The 14,358-nt window shown below is 35.9% G+C and overlaps 1 protein-coding gene across 9 annotated transcripts in view; it reads right to left on the bottom strand.

Moving 5' to 3' along the window:
- Nucleotides 1-6,110: 6,110 nt before the first annotated feature.
- OSBPL3 (oxysterol binding protein like 3) overlaps nt 6,111-14,358 on the bottom strand; it is a 122,782-nt gene continuing 114,534 nt past the window's right edge. For 8 of the 9 annotated variants that reach the window (XM_083376693.1, XM_083376699.1, XM_083376694.1 and 5 more), the window contains one exon: nt 6,111-14,087. In XM_083376693.1, coding sequence (XP_083232819.1) covers nt 13,991-14,087 — 97 coding nt within the window. In that variant the 3' untranslated portion in view covers nt 6,111-13,990. The remainder of the gene's footprint in view (nt 14,088-14,358) is intronic. The other variant, XM_083376698.1, reaches the window with a different exon arrangement.

Here is a 14,358-nt window from a genome sequence, read left to right as displayed (position 1 = left end):
TTTGTAAAATAAAGTAATTCTGCAAACTGGGTCTCTGAATGTTTATAGAAAGCAGGTTAACCATCCATCTGAAATAGCCAACTTCTGATTAATAAATCAGAATAATATTGAAAAATCCAGTAAAAGAATTAGTGCAATATTGATATGTAATCTATAGTTCTTTTTAAATGTCCATTTTAAAAAAGAAAACGCCAACAGCTTTTTTACAATGCATCTTCAGTTTTTATTCTGTTCTATGCTGTGTGACATGCAGCACCTGAATATAGTTAATCCTTCACTTACAACCATTTGTTTAGTGACCACTTGAAGTAACAATGGCACTGAAAAAAGTAACTTATGACTTTCACACTTACCACATTACCCCATGGTCATATGATCAAAATTTGGATGCTTAGCAACTGCATGTATTTATGATAGTTGTATCTCAGGATCATGTGATCACCTTTTGTGATCTGACAAGCAAAGTCAATGGGAAAGCCAGATTCACTTAACAACCATGTTACTAACAACTGCAGTGATTTACTTAACAACTGTGGCAAAAAGGTTGTAAAATGGAGCAATACTCAAGTGTTTTACTTAGCAATAAAATTTTTGAATTCAATTATGGTCATAGGTTGAGGAGGCATAACTAAGAAAATTCCCATTGATTTTCTAGGATTAAAAATAATATACAATGCAATTAATAAAACATTTGTTTAAAAGTAAAATCTGTTTTAGAGCAATGGATAAATTTCAGATATAAGATAACCATCATCAAGGTTCAGCTTTGAGTGACTTTGGACGATGCTTTTGGCTTAGGGATTTCAAGCTGGTTAATAAGAGGATGATATTTATATAGGAGTGCAGATCATGTATTTATTATACTGCATAAAAATGAAAATATTTCTTATTATTTGAGAGTACTGGAGAATTTTATTATTTACTGAAAACTTATTGCCTAGTGGTTCTTTCCTTTTTCTGTTTATTGTTTAAGATTTCTGTCAGTATTTTAAAATGACTTTTATCTGAGGTTACAGATAAAACAGTTGATCTCTCTTCATCACTGATACATTTCATCTGAAATGATACATTTCATCTGCTAAGCTTGTAAGCCGCCCTGAGTCTTTGGAGAAGGGCGGGATATAAATGGAATAAAATAAAATAAATAAATAAAAACTAAAATAAACTGGATCTTTGCTGGACAAATCTAGAAGACCAATAGATATGATCAGTAAGTAGAGTTTTCTATATGTTTGCTGTCATCCAGAGGTCATTTATATTTTTACAGCCCAACTGCTTAGATAAAATAGTTCTTTTATCTAGTGAGTAGGGGAGATTCAGATCACGAAGAAAATGGCTAACCAATGCTAGTCAGAATTTAGTTCCTTTTCCTCCCTACTTAGAATGATTGATTGGGGATGATTCAAAATATCTATTAAGAAATTTTATTAAAGCAATATATGATGGGCTGTGACATTTTCAGAGTATAATGTGCATTTCTGGAATAAGTTTAGAACGGCACAAAGTGATTCAAATTGGTTATAAAGCCGTAAAGCAGGAAGGGAGAAGTCTTGGAAGATCCATGCAGGATACGTGAGAGTAGGAGAAGGGCTGCTGTGACTTTGGGTATAAGGAGGTTCAGAGAGGCCTGGGAAAGGACAGTGCTGATGCGTATGAATGCAGAGAGTCAAGGGAAGGAGGGCATGGTTGTATGCATGCATGTAAATTCCTGGGTCCTTCCAGTTCTGCAACTTAGACTTACATTTTTCAATTCCTTGAATTACATAGTTCATATGAACTCTGTGCTGTATCTCTATTTGTTTGATGTTATACTTGTTTTTTCTTTATTAATTTAAATGACAAAAATACAGAAGAAAGCAAACTGGATGCCGGAACAAGTGGTTAAAAAATTCAAAGAATAGAAACAAAATCCAAGAAATACGAAGATTTCACAATAGAACTTAGCAAAGAATTTCAAAGAAATGTTAGAAGAAACAAGAAGCAGTATTACAACATCTGCTAACACATTGAAAATGGAAACCAAAAAAGGGAAACAAAAGAGTTTTCCCAGAAATCTTGAATCTCAGAAGATGGTTCCAACCTTAAACTGGTCTATTAAAACATCAATGGGCTGATAGCAACTGATTAAAGAAAAAAAATGGAAGGACTAGTCTGATTATTTACTGAATTATGATGCATTCAGTACCTCTATACTTCTCAAAATTGTTTGATAGGATTTTAATATTCTGTTATGTTTCAATGTAGGCTGTGAAATAATTTGATTTTGTGGATCCCTGAAAGGGTGTTTGTGGACCCCAGGATTTTAGGACTATGCTTTAAGAAACACTGCCATCAAAGATATTCCTCAATTATAAGAAACTGTAGTACTAATAGATCAAGGTGATCAATACTATTACCAAATTGGAAGTTAACCAGAATATTTATAAAAATGTGGCAAGCAGCAGAAGAACCTAACAGTTCTAGCCAATCAACAGATGAGAAGAAGTCTGTCAACATATCAACAATATCAGATAAAGAAACAGAGTGTGTAAACTACCACGTAGTATCCTTAATTTCAAGTGCTAGCAAAATAATGTTTAACCGACATAGATGAAAGTTAGGAAGATAGCAGAGGTTCAAGCTAGTTTTAGGAAACGTTGAAAAAACAAGATAAGTTATTGCTAATGCACCATAAATATTTGAAAAAACCCAAAAAAGTACCAAATAGAAATCACTTTGTGTTTCATTGATTATAGAAGGGCCTTTGATTGTATCTGTCACATTAAATTGTGTCTTGTGCTTAGGACTATGAAATTCCAGAATACAAATATCTCCCAGTCCTCGTGAAAAATGAGGACCCAGATTGTTGGGGGCAATTAAGCTGACTTTGTAATAATGCCGCTTGGGGTGTGTGTGAAAGCCCTAATAAGCAGGCATATACATAGAATGAAGGCTACTGCTAAGCTTGTAAGCCGCCCTGAGTCTTCAGAGAAGGGCAGGATATACAGTAAATGGAATTAAAATAAAAATAAATAAAATAAAAACCTATAAACCAGGAAGCCATAGAGTAGACAAGTCACAGCAAAGTAGATTGAATAACAGAATAACAATTTCAAAGGACCTTGGAGGTCTTCTAGTTCAAACCTCTGCTTAAGCAGGAAAACCTACACAGTTGTGGACAAATGGCTGTCCAGTGCCTTCTTAAAAACTTCCAGTGATGGAGCACCCACAGCTTCTGGAGGCAAGCTGTTCCACTGATTAAATGGTCTGACTGTCAGGAAATTTCACCTTAGTTACAGGTTGGATCTCCTTGATATGTTTCCATTTGTTACTTCTGTTCTACTCTCAGATGCTATGGAGAATAGGTTGATCTTCTCGTCTCTGTGACAGTCTCTCAAACATTATAATATTGCTTTCATGTAATCTCTACTTCTCTTAGTTGGGCTAGACCACAGGTCTGCAACCCGCGGCTCCGGAGCCGCATGCGGCTCTTTCAGCCATCTCCTGTGGCTCCCAGTCCTCTGCCATGTGCAGTCCAAAAAAAAAAAAAGCGGGACTAAAAAAGTTCAACCAATCAATTCAAATATGCAGGGTAGGTGCATATCTCGCCTTGGCTCCACTCTTCAGTCAAACCCTGTTCTGCGCATGCGCGCATGTACGCGCATGCGCACGCATTTTTTGCGGCTCCCAGTTTTTCCTTTTGCGAGCGAACCGGTTCCGAGTGGCTCTTTCACTGTTTCAGGTTGCTGACCCCTGGGCTAGACATACCAATTCCTATAACCGTTCATTGTATATTTTAGCCTCTTTCTAGAGCAGGGGTGTCAAACTGCCAGCCCGCAGGCCGATTTAATCATACCAAAGCCACACCCACCTCATTGCTGGCAATACAAAAAGAGTCGCAATACGTTGCGGCATGTGACATGGCAAGTTTGACACCCATGTTCTAGAGTCTCAATACCTTTTTTGTATTGTGACTGGACACAGTAGTCCAAGTGCCATCTTACCAGTGTAGCATAAAGCAGTACTCACACTTCATGTGATTTTAATATTATCCGTCTGTTGACTTATCAGCTGTAGCATACTGCTGGCTCATACTTAATTGTTTGTGTATTAGGACTTCTAGATCCCTGCCACAATTATTGCTGTTGAGTCAGGTGCTACCTGTGCATTTGGTTTTTCTCGCCTAAGTGTAAAATGTTATTTTTCTCACCATTGAATTGGATTTTGTAGATTAGGGCCCAGTGTTCAAATCTGTCAAGAATCACAAGATTCTTCTGGATCTTGAGCCTGTCTTCCAAAGTATTGGCTATGCCTCCCAGCTTGATGTCATCTACAAATCTGATGAGTTCTCCTATCCCCTCATCTAAACATTTATGAAAAACAGAAAATAGAAGACAATGGGGGAAAAATAGCAAGATACAAGAAATATAGAGGTGGATTCCAAAATTCTTCACAGAAGCTATAATTATTCTTTAAACACTTATCTAGAATAATGATTCTCTTCTTTCTATACATTCTAATCATCAAAAGCATAGGTCACAAGTTCTTTTTTATGCAAAAGTCCATAAGGATTTTGTAGTACCAATGAAATAAAGACATCTTTTCCCTAATCAAAGAAGTCACCAGTATGTGTTAATCCTGATATATAAGCCTATACTGCTACATTTTAAAATGTGGTTATGTTTCATGTAACCACATAAAAATGTACTAAGACATAAGGCACAAATTTGTATTCATAAACTGTGTAGATTATCTAGTCCACGCTGATATCCATCATTTATTGAAGTTGATATGTGCCAGTTTTATTTGTTAGTATATGTTTACTTAATTACTTGCAGACTACACTTGCCCACTTTTTAAGACCATGAAGTAAACTATAACAGGGCTTTTCAACCAGTGGTACAGGTACCACCTGTGGTACATTGGCACCTGGCAGGTGGTACACGACCATCCTAGAAAAGTAGAGGAGGGGAATTAGCTGAACTGGTAGCAGCACTGCACAAGCCTGAGCAAGAGATGGCTGGAGCTGCAGGGCTGTCAGGGCTCAGTGGAAGTGCCAGAATCAGCACTTCTTCGGGGCTGTTAGGGCTCAGTGGAAGCGCCAGGCTCCATCTGGAGCTCGGCGCTGATCCTGATGCTTCTGCTGAGCCCAGAAGAAGCGCCGATCAGCTGGAATGTTGCAGCATCTCCAGGGTCTTATGATTTACATTCAGATGCTTAGCAACTGATTCATATTTATGACAGTCAGTGTCCCAGGGTCATGTGAAGTGACCAAAGCCTGCTGCAACCACCCAGCAGGGGGGGGAATTAAAAACCAAACACCCCCACCCCACCCCCGCTGCCAATCCTCAACAGAAATGCTCACAACTATGAAACCTCGGACAGGAGGAAGAGCACCACCGGGCAGGCAGGCAAGTGTCTTGCTTGGCTGTGGCTTGGGGGGCTTCGAACGGTCACTAAGCAAAAAGCTGTAATTCAGGGACTACTTGTACTTCATCACTTTTTTCCTTTTTTTTGGTCAAGTTTTTTACACCTTGCTAAACGACTGGTGGTACTCGGATGTTGCCATATCCTAAAAGTGGTAGAATGGGTGAAAAGGTTGAAAAGCCCTGAACTATAAAGCAAAATTCAAAATAATTATCCAACAGCCACAGGTGTTTCACAAAACAGTAGTAATACAAAAATCAAACATAACATTGTAGGCTATTAGGACTGGAGAAGTGTTTCAGCAACACAGACATTCTGTTTATAAGAAATTAGTTTATTAGTTTTATGGTGCTATCTATTGCTTTATCAATATGCACAAGATAACTCTATTTCCGTTTTCACTTGGGACTGTGTTTCAACTTTATTATGCTTACCAGTAAGCTTACAAAGCTCTGCACATTCCTACACTATATGAGATCTGTCAATGTTCAAATCGTAACATGGTATTTCTTTCATTTGTTTTATTCCAATTTGTAGAGTGGGCAAATGTTATACAAACTTTAAAGTATTTTTTTGTTGGCAACACAATGATATGTGCGCATTGTATCAGGCCTCCAACTGTCATTTACTCATGAAAGTGTACTTCCAAGAATGGTTTTAAACAAAATCAAATGCAACAGAATACTTGAGATGTTAAACATTTATTAATAATCAACATGGTTACAGAGATAAAATCTATTGTCAATCAAGATTTCTTTCATTGTATAAGAAAACCTGAAAGACAATTGCAACTTAAAAAAATTACATGGTGCAGCAATTAATAAGAGATTATTTTTAACTGCAAGATAATCCATCAGCAGAGTTGTTAATATCTTTCCAATATAAAATCAAAATAGCATGAGATTAATTTGAACAATTAATATTGGAATAGAATGGATCAAGCATGCATGAATATATAAGAATTAAAGAGGTACAGGCTTTTTATAATATTTCACACTAACAACAAGACTCTGAAACATCTAAAAACAGAAATCGACATAAATATTAATGTAATTATATATCAGAAGAACAATAGATTTATTGCTCTTTGAAAACTTTGAATGAAAATAATTTTTAAGAAACTAATATTGTGGTTTACTGAAAAATGCAAAGTTAATTTACATTCTTTCTCCTTGATTTAGTCTTAAAATGGATTAGATTTTATAACCCATATCTTCTTCACACATGCCTAGCTGCTCTTTTGAAACTTATAGATGTCAAAAAAAATACCAAGTACAAGAATGCCATTACAATTGTTTTTTCCTGAAGGTAAGACCTATCCCAAAAATAGACCCTTGCTTGATTTTTTGGGGTGGGCCTAATATAAGCCCTACCTCAAAAATAAGGCCTAGTTTTGGGGTAAGGCACACACCTAAAAATCAAGCAGGGCTGGGAGGTGGAGTTTACCATTGCAGCCAGGCCTCTCATGGATCAATACTTGCCTCACTGGCCCACTTCTGCAACCAAAGGAGTAGCTTCATTCTGCAGCTGAGAATGGAGCTCTGGCCTGCATTTTGCAGTCAAGAGGCCTTCCGGAAAGGCCTCTGACTGTGAAATGCAGGCCAGAGCACCATTCTCTGCTGCAGAATGAAGCTGCTCCTTTGGCCGCAGGTGTGGGCTGGCTGAAAAGAACTGTCGGTGCCGCCGCTCCAAGGTGAATGGAAAAGACCTAAAGACCTGATGCCTCTTTTGGAGGCAAAAAAAAAAAAAGACTGGGTCTTATTTTTGGGGAAACACCATATATTACCCAGGTTCGAACACCTCATTTTGTTTACTTATACTATATTAAGTTAACTTTCTACAATATTAAATATTTAGGTAAATAAAATGTAAGGGCCTTTTACATATTCAATTTATTAAAATTCCATCAATTCCACATATGAATATTTTTATTTTGTATGCAAAACACAGATTGTTCGGAATACCCTTATGTGCAGTTTGAGAGATCCTATCAAGATTAATTCAAAATTACACTGATGATTTAGTGAAACCAATAGAATTTAGTTAGGACTAACCTGATTTCCAGATTATAGTGAGACTTGTTCAACTGAATAAAATCAAGATACAGCCCAATGAGTTTGATGAGTGTTAGAATTATTCAATCCAAATAATTCCATTTTAAAAGAAATACAATATTCTCACTGCAGTCAAAAGGGAATTTAAAGTGAAAACCATTTTAAATAATTAATTTTAAATCATTCTATCCATAAAATAATGCAAGTGCTCAGATTCGAAAATTGTAACACCTTACTATACTTAGAAAACATTATTGATTTTATAGCGGAGCACTACTGTTAACTTTGAAAGGAAACATCTTTGTTGCTACTTATGCATTCCAAAGCACATTTAGTTCAAAATATATTCTATTCATTGAGGTTTATTTTCAGAAAGCAAATTCGTTAATCTGAAATAGCCTTGAAACAACTTAGCAAGATTGATAAAACTTTGGAAAAAGGAATTGCACACCTGCATGCGTAGAACAAAAAATAGTAAAATGAAACAAGTATCTGCCAATACTGTGTTATGTATTATTTGCAGGGCTGGTCTTGAAGTTAAGATTCAAAGTTGTGTTTTGTTACATAAGTTTGGGGGACTGCAATTGTTTGAGAAAAACTCTGCACCTTGTCACATCACACTTGTGCAAGCTTCAAATCATTCCTAAGGAATTGTATATTTAGTCTGCTTTTGCTCCACCTTTTTTAATAAATGTTTTCAGAAATGGAATTAATGCTGGCTAAACAATGAACAGGAAGATAGGTAGCATGGAGTCATCCTCTGTAATGAAAAAGCAAAGTTTAGGGTAGAGAATGCATAAGAAACTGCATTTACTGTCAATGTGAATGTACAGTTGGAGGAAATGCTATTTTCCAATGACTGCAAAGGAACTCATTTTTTTCTCTGCTTGTTGCATGCAAGCACCAGGTTGTTGGTAATGACATAAGAGTCAGGAGTGGGTACCCTCAGCAGCAAATATAGGAATGTCCCTGTGTGTTCTAGATTTCAAAAAGTATTGGCTAAAAGGACACGCATAAAAAGGAATGACATATTTAGATCTGGACATGCTATTTGGCACGATCTGAGTATAGGATCAAGCCTGCGTTACCACCATGCAGTCTTATTTTGTTTTGCAAAGTTGTGCTTTGTGTTTTTAATACAGCCTCTGTTTCAACAATTATTTAATAGCATTTAGATAATGTCTGGAACAGTTATTAAAAGTGGGAACAACCACTACAAACAAATCACAATGGGCAACAGCATCAAATGTAGGAATCATTGGTACATGAGTGCGTATAAAGTACATCTAATAAATGCTACAATAGCTAAAATATTGGAAATTGATGAATTAATGGAACATTGAACTATTTCTAAATTTCAAGTGAATTACTTTTTCAAATTTGCAGTTTTGTAAATTTAAATATGTCAATTAGTTGCCTCCAAGTATAGATAATTTTATTCTCCCAAATGAGCCTGAGTGCTGCTTGCAGATTCCTGGCCTAATTAAGAAAGTCTAGAAATGCTTTTTAATATTTTCTTTTTCATGGTGATCCCAGTAATATGAAATGCTCTGCCATTAATGTCTTTGAATTTTCAATTATTGTACCAAAATTCATATTATATCTCAAATGTCCAAGATTTCTGAACTAATTTTAAAACTAATCTTTACTTTTTAAAATTTGTATTGCTAATATGGTTCAAGTTTACATGATATTATATGGAGAAATATTTTCATGCATTTAATTTTAGATAAACTGCTTATAATTGCAACATGGACAGGCAACCTATGTCCCTGATCCACATGTGCATGTGTATGTGTGTGTGGGGGGTGGTTTAGAAGCTATGTATATTGTATTGCACCACAATGTTTTAAATATTCATCTTGCAAAACCTGAAGAACTAATAGGGTATTGTGGTGATAATATATTTTAACCATTATTTATGTTAGTTAGGTTCTTGCTACTATAAATGGTATTACTTTAAAAGATCACCAATGCGAATGAACCTTACAGGTAAGTCCTTCACTTATGTCTGTTCATTTAAAGATGGTTCCAAAGTATGACAACTTTGGAAAAAACTATGACCTATATTCACAGTTATGACTATCATATCTCCTCTGAGGTCAGATGATTGCTGTTTAGACCATGGGTCGGCAACCCGTGGCTCTGGAGCCGCATGTGGCTCTTTTAGCCTTCTGTGGCTCCCAGTCCTCCTCCGCCATTTGCAGAGAGGCACTTGCGCTTCCCTTCTCTCTCTCTCTCTCTCTCCAATCTTGTGCTCACCTGGCCAGCTGGCTTCACGCTGTTCTCTGACAAGCTGACAAGTTTATTTGGCGGGCTCCCTGCCCTTGCTGCATCTCCGCAGGAAGTAGCAGAAAGCAGCAGCTCTCTCTCTCCCTCTCTCTCACACACACACTTTTACTTACTTACTGGGGGAAGAGGACTGGCAGACCAAGGGCAGAAGAGAGCCAGCCCAATAAGAATGTGTGTCAGCTTGTCGGAGAACAGTGTGAGGTCAGCTGAGCAGAAGATTGGAGAGAGGGAGAGGGGGGAGAGAGGGAAAGGGAGAGAGAGAAAATATGAATATATGTTGTCCTTACTGGACTTTTGTAAAGAACATTTAATGAAATATTTTGATTTTTTTTAATTAAGAGATGAGGTATGGGGATAATTATGCTGTATTTAAAGATGGTACATAAGCTACTAAAATTGTTTTCGCCTGTTGGGATGAAGGAGAAAGGTTTTTTCCCCCCTTTCTCCGGCATAAAAATTTGTTTTCTTTGTAGCAGTTCATTGATTTCATAAATGCAACACACCATAGTTTTTTTTTATACATAGCATAAAGGTAAAAAAGGATATAGGCAGTGTTATCTTCATTTTAGATGTCAAAAAGGCTTTGTGGCTCCCAATGTTTTCTTTTCTGTGAGAAACAGGTCCAAACGGCTCTTTGAGTGTTTAAGGTTGCTGACCTGGGTTAGGCACTTGGCAGCCAGCTTACATTTATAACAAGTTATAACAGTCATGTAATTCTGATTTAAATTTTTTGCTGATTTCTGGCAAAAATCTATTTGGGAAGCTTGATGGTTTTTAACAACCAAGTGATTCTTTAGTGACTACCGTGAAAATTGTAGTAGAATTGGATCTGATCTAATACTTTCCATTGGAAGTAGAATGTGTGCAATCAGAGTTCTGTATCTCTATGATAAAGCTAAATTGTTGTCATGGGTGATTTACTGGAGAAATGCATATTAGAGGAAACCAGAATTTTTGACAATTAAGAGTTTATTGTAAAAAAGCTGCTTGATTGGTTCTGCTTGGCTTCTGTAGCCAGTGGATATATTCAAATAAAATGCCCTAAAGTGCCCTTCATATTTTGTTTATCATATGACATCATTGAAAATTTGTCTTCTCATAAATTGAGCTTGGAAATCAAGAGGAAAGCATTGCTTCTGACTCTAGCTATAGCATAAATTTCCCCATTCTGTTTATAAAAAAATTAAGTAAATAGTGGAATTTGTAGCTGAATACAGAAATATGTAAATTAAAGAAAATATGTTATAAATGTATGAATTAAGCTTGTCCAAATACAGGAGAAAGTTTTTTCAAAACTTTAAAAAACATAAATAATTCACAATTAATATATTTTAGAAGTACTAAACCCAAAGAATGTGGCAGGGAAATTTAATCATTTTTTAAAAAAGCATCATGATCATATGAAATACACAACTGAAAGTGAAAATATTGTTAAAACACTTTGAGTTAATGTAAAAAGATGAATGTATGTAGGCAGGCAGAGTATGTGTAGGTGTAGGCAGAACATTCCTAGCTTAGTTTCTTGGACAGGTATTTAAAAGAATCTTAATGGGTCCAAATACTTTATTGATTGGAAGGAGAAAGGGAGATGCTTGTTCTAAAAGTCTAAAATCCAGTCTAAAATGATTGTGTACTAGCAATGCCAAGGTTCCAAATTTCTAATATTACAGCAGGTGTAACACTGCACTCCTCCCATACTTCTTGTGTCAGCCATTTTTAGAATCTAAAATACTGTAAATGTGTTGCAAATGTGGAGAAAGAGAAGTAAATCCTGTGCCATTTCATGATGAAAATGATTTGGTGAAATTGTTGTAATGCTGTATCATATAGTGACTTTGCTAAATTGTAGGACTCATGGAATTTTGAGAATGAGCTGGTTTTCAGATCCTGATCTACAGGAAGTCTTCGACTTAGGGCTAGAATTGAGCCAAAATTTCTGTTGCTAAGCAAGACACTGGTTAAGTGGATTTTGCCTCATTTTACAACCTTTCTTGCTGCAGTTGTTAAGTGAATCACTGCAGTTGTTAAGTTAGTAACTACTGCAGCATCCCCATGGTCACATAACCAAAATTCAAATGCTTAGCAACTGGCTCATACTAATGATGGTTGCAGTATCCTGGGGTCATGTGATTACCTTTTGTGACCTGACAAGCAAAGTCAATGGAAAAGCTAGATTCATTTGAAATCAGTGGATTTGTCTTCCAGATTTATAAATTGTAACTAATATTTTGCTAATGAAAGTATTCAACATTGCATGCCAACATTATTCCTTGGCTTGCAGGCTACAAAATATTGAAGCTTATATAAAAAGTCAGGATCCAGACAGCGATTTTTAACATACTGTAACATATATACTATAATAAAATTTAATAAACAAAAGATTGTCAATTTTATTCTAAAATGCTGTTTTTTGTTTATTACTGATACTTATTTCTAAGTCTGCTAATGAACATATAGCAATATAAACCAAGATACTGGAAAACATGTAACCATGTAATCACCCAATGCTAGATTTAAAGGAAGGTTATATATTTTCAAATGTTTATCTAAGGCAGATGGTCATTTAAAAAAAACAAAAAAACAAAAATGAGATATTAAACAAACTGTTTAGAAGAGGTAGAAAATACCAAAATATTGTTTTAGAAAAACATTTGTTTTTTAACATGATTGCTTTGCAAATTGTTAAAATGAAGGCTTTTTATATTGTCTTAATTACTTTTTAAAGAGGAAAGTCTACAGAGTGAAACTAAAATGTTCTGTCAGTATTTTGCTCAGTATTTGGTCATTGTTATCCATGTTCTAGATTAGATAGGAGCATCATTTGAAAGATCAGTTATATATTTCATGTCCTGAACCTCTGGAAAGTCACAGGAATCTACCTAATAGTATAATGAGGCCATTAAGGAATGAGATTGGTATTTTTTCTATGTTTGTGGAGTTTTAAGACTGTTTCAGAAGGGAGTGTGTGTCTATAGAAAGTACTGATGAATCAACTCAAGCAGCCATGCCTTTTTCCAGACTTATATGGCTCTTTCGATATGAAGTAAAATGGCTGTGCAGCCTTGCACATTTGAAGGCAGCTTGAAGCAACTTTTCAAACAGCCACATAAGCCGAGAAGAAAAAAAGACATGATTACTCTAAAAAGATGCTTCATATGCTTTTAAAAGTATTTCTTTCAAAGGAGTTGCATCGGCTTCCAATACATCATTATTCATATATAAAGGTAAAAGTTCCCCCGCGTATGCGTGCTAGTCGTTTCCAACTCTAGGGGCCGGTGCTCATCTCCGTTTCAAAGCTGAAGAGCCAGCGCTTGTCCGAGGACGTCTCCGTGGTCATGTGGCCGGCATGACTAGATGCCAAAGGCGCATGGAACGCTGTTACCTTCCCACCGTAGTGGTCCCTATTTTTCTACTTACATTTTTACGTGCTTTCAAACTGCTAGGTTGGCAGAAGCTGGGACAAGTAACAGGCGCCCACTCTGTTACGCGGCACTTGGGATTCAACCCACCAAACTGCCGACTATCTGATCGACAAGCTCAGTGTTCTAACCCACTGAGCCACCGCATCCCTTATTCATATACACCCTATGATAAAAATTTGGTACACAATTTTCTTGGAATCTCTTCTATTAAAGTCTACCTAAACTTCAATTCTTCAACAGTTTTCAGTATATTTCACCAAGTCATAAGAGAACTTCCCAAAGTTCTTTATCCTTTTTATAAGGCAACATGTTTACCAATACTTTTATTATTTCTTTGAATATTTTTTTAAATTAGATAAAATGTTAAGGTACCAAAACTGTTGAAAAATAGTCCAGTGTTTAAATTCAAACAAGAGACATAATAAATAAACAACAGCTTTGGTACTGCCCTGCTGAGGGATCAGTGTCAGCTATTTACTTGTGTTTGTGCAGCTAAATGCTGCTGACTCATAATATTTGTCACGTAACTTTATAAGGCATTAAATCTTACTTGCATCATCCCTTGAAAAAATAGTGTTAATCTCTCTTTTGTCTCCATTTAAAAATAATATTCAATCATCAATTTATATATAAAGAAAATAATTTTTGTAAATTTGAAAAAATATTAATGTTGTAATAGAAGAGAAACAGAATGAAGTAAATATATATGCACGCCAAAGTCTTAAGTATTAGTCTATAAGATCAAAATTATATGCAGCATTTTCTTCCTTATAAACTGAAAAGGATTCTTAAAGGTCCTCTTCTCTTGATTGTTTTTCACCACAACACGGGATTATCCAGCATGGAAAATCCAGGGTTTTTTCTAAGTTCCAGGTAAGTTCCATTGCTTACCCAAGAGTCATCTGCAGATTTCCTGTAAAACAGCAAAGAAAGCAATTTTGTTCTGTTGCTAACACATGTGCTTTTTTTCTCTTGTCTACTAGACAGAGGTAATGGGAGTGTCTAAATGTTGCTGAACCTCCCTCAAAGCATCCCCAACGCTGTGGGATATTAGCAGTTGCAGTTCAGCAATATCTGGTGGGTCACATGTTTTTAATACCTGAACTACTGGAAAGGAGATACCGAAATTTCCATCATTTTTGTTGCACTTCATTCAACTTTAACCTCTTAGAACTGTCACATAA

The sequence above is a fragment of the Vipera ursinii genome (genome assembly GCF_947247035.1).
Source record: "Vipera ursinii genome assembly, chromosome: Z".
NCBI classification, from domain to species: domain Eukaryota; kingdom Metazoa; phylum Chordata; class Lepidosauria; order Squamata; family Viperidae; genus Vipera; species Vipera ursinii.
This window is presented reverse-complemented; position numbering and strand designations above follow the sequence as displayed.